This window comes from Monopterus albus, unplaced genomic scaffold (assembly GCF_001952655.1).
Source record: "Monopterus albus unplaced genomic scaffold, M_albus_1.0 scaffold527.1, whole genome shotgun sequence".
In the NCBI taxonomy this organism is placed as follows: domain Eukaryota; kingdom Metazoa; phylum Chordata; class Actinopteri; order Synbranchiformes; family Synbranchidae; genus Monopterus; species Monopterus albus.
Genome location: NW_018128407.1, coordinates 65654 through 70289, shown reverse-complemented (window position 1 = coordinate 70289; position 4636 = coordinate 65654). Strand labels below are relative to the sequence as shown.

Genomic DNA, 4636 nt, shown 5'->3' with positions numbered 1-4636 from the left:
CGGAATGGGGAGCGGCTGCTTCCGGCTGGCTAGCTGGCTGCTCTGTCTTCACTCGCGATACCAGAGGGAGCGGTGTCAGGGAGGAGGCAGGCCGGACTGCACTGTTATTTGTCTGCATTACAGGGCTCTGGGGCTCAGAAGGTGGGGCCTCCTCTGCATGAAGGCCCTGGGAGTCACAGCTGGGGGAGGAGACCTAGAAATGAATGAATACATCAACTTTGTGTCAGCACACATGATGAACCAACAGATATGTACTGGCTCTTTTGGTTTTGCCATGCTAGTGGCCGTGCTGAAGGATGGTCAGTCTGCCTGTCCATCAGCCAACAATGTGTCACAAAAAACTAATCCCAGTTAACCCCAACAGTAACTTGGGTAGAATAGTTTTAGTTTGGTTTGAGATCTCTGCCACTGGTGTGATGGCATTTGGTTTGTGTATTTATCGGACTCCGTGTAATGAGTCCCAGCTATGGTGTTTTGACAAGTTTCTACAGGAAACTATTATAGCTTTACCTTTAGAAAGAATTCAGTGCCTTTTTCCATGATCTGTTGAATCTGCAGGAAGCCTGCAGTATACATGAGGAGAAACTGGTCCCCCACCGTCATGCTGAGGCGGCCTGTGTAGCAGAAAGCCAAAATCTGCTGGAAGCTCTGGGGTTGCACAGCTGGTGGGAGCTCCACTACGGTAGGGGTCGTTTCATTGCTGCTACCACCTCCACCATTACTGCTGCTGCTGAAAAGGTCCCGGAAATAAGAACTGCTAGCAGCCAGAACAGCTCGATGAGCCTAAGGAACAAAAGAAAAGATCAGTAATGTGTCCTAAATGTGTCCCATTAGAGCAATGTTCATATAGAATGTGAAATAAGATTTTAAGTACAAACTTCTATCTCAATCAATAATTTACAATAAGAAAGAATGTCTGAATTTGAGGTTTTGCTCAAGGTGATGTCAACAAAGCGTTCAAGGCTGATGCTGAGATCAAACCAAAAACGTTCAGCCAATGAAACACCTCAGGTCAAAGATGCTTATAGACAAATACAGTGACTTGCTTAGGGCTAAATATCATCCAAACATCCAATACCATAAGTGAAGTTTGGTACCAAGAAGTAAAACTAAACTTTTTAAATAATTTTTTTTGCTTAGTGTCAGCACTTAGCTCATAAAGTGAAATAAAACCTTTTGTTATTTAACATAATAAGCTACACCTTTCAAATAAATCCATTCATGGCCAAAATGTAATGTTGATTAAATTTGACCAAATTATGAATTAAAGTAAGTAATGAATATTAAGATATAAAGCAAGTAACTGTTTAGTTCATGTGTATTTATTTTATATAATAATAAAATACTGATTTGCAGTTCTTCAGTAGTTCTGGAAACGACATACTCAGACTGATGTCGGTGGGGTCATTAAGATTTTGTGACCTGAATTTTTAAATACCATTAGAATAGTGATAGAGGTTAGAAAACATATGTAAGAAAAACAGCACAAATTACATTAACTGCAAAGTACAACTAGCAAACAAGTGAAGGAAAATTTCAAAGAAAAATGTTTTCTTTAACATGCTATTAAAGGGGGTCCAGTGTGCACACTCTCATTCAAAATAAAAGAATACAACAAGTGATTTGAATAATAATAATAATAATAATAGTGTTCATCTACAGAGGACCAAGTCATCAAAATCACCTAGTGTACTGCTCTAAAAATCTGCAAACTGTGAACATATAACAGCATTCACTGTGCAATAATATAGTATTACCCAACATGGTCTTCAATTCGCTGTGCAACATGACTTCCAAGGAGCCACAGGACTAATTGTTTACACCCAGGCCTCAACTTCTCCAAATGTAACCATGACTTTCAGTCTAAGTGTAATTTCCATTATGCAAAAAATAATGACTTTCGATCTCATCGGTACCTTGAAGGCATGGCCCTTGACCACCACAGAGACATCACAGTAGAGGCCCTGCAGCCGCTGCTCATTCAGACACTCTAAAACATTGTTGCCAAAGTTTGGTATCGCCATCTGGAGGGTCTGGGCCATGGTGTGCCTACGCACACCACCAAAGGGTCTTGTTGGGAAAGAAATAGAGACAAAGCATGAGAGAGAAAGAACAAAATGACACAATCGCAGTAAGTGAATGAGTTATACCACATACTGTACATAATGGTGATCCACACACGTGGCTTCACCTTCACTTGCATGCACTGTTGCTGTTTGAGTCAGCAAATGTCCTACACAGGGTATTAATTGTAATACTGGTTGTACACAGGATATTTGTGTTACTTGGATAACCATACAGCAATGGAGGGCTGACCATGAGATTATGCATATGATAAATGCAGAGTAACTCTTATTGAGACTCATCTATTAACCTTGATTCACCCTCTGATACACGGGTGACATTGCTCTATCCCTGGTCATGAGCAGACTCATGGTCCCAGGTGGAAAACTTGGAAAGATCCATGCACAACAATGACAAAAGCTGTTTTCTCCTGTGCTATGTCTTTGGTGTGAATAGAGAATAAGTAGGTCATGAGGATAACGAGGTGTGATGTAGCAAGTCTATGTTAAAAAGACAAAGCTCAAGGAAGCCTAAAACAAAACTAGGTGAGGAATGTCAGGCAGTAATGGACACAACTTTCACTGGTACAAAGTCACTCCAACATATAAAAAATCTGATGGAAGCCTATTTTTATAACTGCTAGGACATAATGAAGAAAATAGTCTTGAAGAATAATTATATCCCTTGGCATATCAGGTTGACATAGGCCACAACTAATTTTTCACACAGTCCACTGGGGGCTTTTGGCAAGCTCACAGGACACTGATATCTGAAACAACGTTTTGGTGAGGCTTTCACAGATCATCTACATTGCATTGCATCTCTTCAGCCCCGCAGTAGTTGTTACTACCAGGAGCAGGCTGAGTAAAAGCCTTTTTATTTTCTGTCTTCTATGAGCTATAAAACCCTGTGTCCTTAGAGAAGTGGGCCATGTTCTGTTGTGCTATGTGCAAACGTGTAGCCTAAACAAACACCACATGTAGTATGTTTCCATTCACTTCTCTAAACAAAGGCAAACCCTCCACCCAGCACCCAAGATTCCTACATTGTATCTGTTAGTGTTAAAGTGAACCAGTGTTCCTTCTGTTACTGTAGGAGAGCTTCACATTCAAAGACAAGATACATGAATACAGGATGCAGATATTATAACAGATATTTTTTAGATTATACATTCCCTCATTCTACTAAATAGCATGCAGAAGTATCCACAATAACAGCTAAGACTACAACAGATCCATTGATAAGCCCACAGGCATTTTACTAAACATAAACCTTTATTTAAAGCGCAACACCAGTCCTAAGTGTTTTCATGAAGCCTATACATACTGTAGATTTATTCATGCAGATGTGGATGGAGGTCTGCACTGCACAGAAGTGTGCATGCATTGCCAAAGCTCCTTTTCACACGGGTGCGTTACCACTTAAAAGTGTTGCACGCTGCACAAACACACACACACACACACATATACCAAATAAAGGCAACTGACTGAAGCCCACCCTGTGAGCCAGGCAAGCAACTTTGGTGTGACTGACTGATGAAGGCTGGAGTGAGCTGCCCCATCATATCCAAAGCCTTTCATTTGGGATTTAGCCAAGCTCCAGGGTAAAGAGAAATGCTCTCTTTGTCTCTGTCTCACTCAAGCTCCCTCTCCCTCATACTAAAACACAGATGCACACGCACACACAAACTCAAACAAACCCACAAAAGGCACACTGAGTCACACACAGACATTAGACAATACTGCTTGTTTACAGTTTGGCAAGCCACAGTAAGCACACATGCGTGCACATAAAGACACACTATCACAGGGCTGTGAGCAGGGTGTGTTTGCACAGTTTGCCCTGACAGTGAGCAGGAATGTGTGTGTGTGTTTGTGTGTGCATGTGTCTTTGTGCACCAAAGAGGAGTGGGGCCTGCAAAAATAAGAGGGATCTCAAGTCCTTATTCCATTAAACATATAGAATGCAGCAGAGTGAACGAATGAATTGCACCCAAACTTCCACTGTGGCTTAGATCTCATACCAACCAGCCTGGAGAGGAAAGTAGGTCAGACATACTCACATCATACTGAAGATCTTAGACTTTTCATTGTACGCCTTAAAATGTTTTAGCCTGCATTCAAGGGGCTTATGTTATACAGGGCCAGCTATCAACACATCTAGCCTACTTTTGAGTTTATCCAGTTCCAGGACTGAATACAGTTTTTACATTACTGTGTTAGAAATTAATAAATCAGATAATTATTAGACTTTAATGTGTTAGACTTCAATGTGTTAGTAACGTAGTTTAGTAAGATTCAAAGTCTGCTCTAGTCTGCTCTGTTTCAAGGGTAGCAGTAAGCCATGACACCAATTGTTTTCTTGTTTTAATCTTGTGTAAGAATTATGTCTGAATGAATGTTTTAGTTACGCATCACGGATACAACATACACACACGTTGAGCCACCTCATTTTGTTATGACTAGGTAATACGCAGCTGCTCCAAGAATGTGGAGCTCTAGATAAGAGATGGAGTCTGCGGGATGGACTTCATCTGTGTAAGGGGTTAGCCCAAAACTGATAAATGTTTTAT

General features: G+C 40.9%; 1 protein-coding gene across 1 annotated transcript in view; it reads right to left on the bottom strand.

Annotated features, from left to right (window-relative positions):
- The window catches only part of nacc1a (nucleus accumbens associated 1, BEN and BTB (POZ) domain containing a), a 14217-nt gene that overhangs the window by 7332 nt on the left and 2249 nt on the right, over nucleotides 1–4636 (bottom strand). Inside the window, exons 2-4 of the mRNA XM_020588316.1 lie at nucleotides 1917–2070; nucleotides 511–783; nucleotides 11–193 (exon numbers count right to left, since the gene is read on the bottom strand). Coding sequence (XP_020443972.1) covers nucleotides 11–193; nucleotides 511–783; nucleotides 1917–2042 — 582 coding nt within the window. The 5' untranslated portion in view covers nucleotides 2043–2070. The remainder of the gene's footprint in view (nucleotides 1–10; nucleotides 194–510; nucleotides 784–1916; nucleotides 2071–4636) is intronic.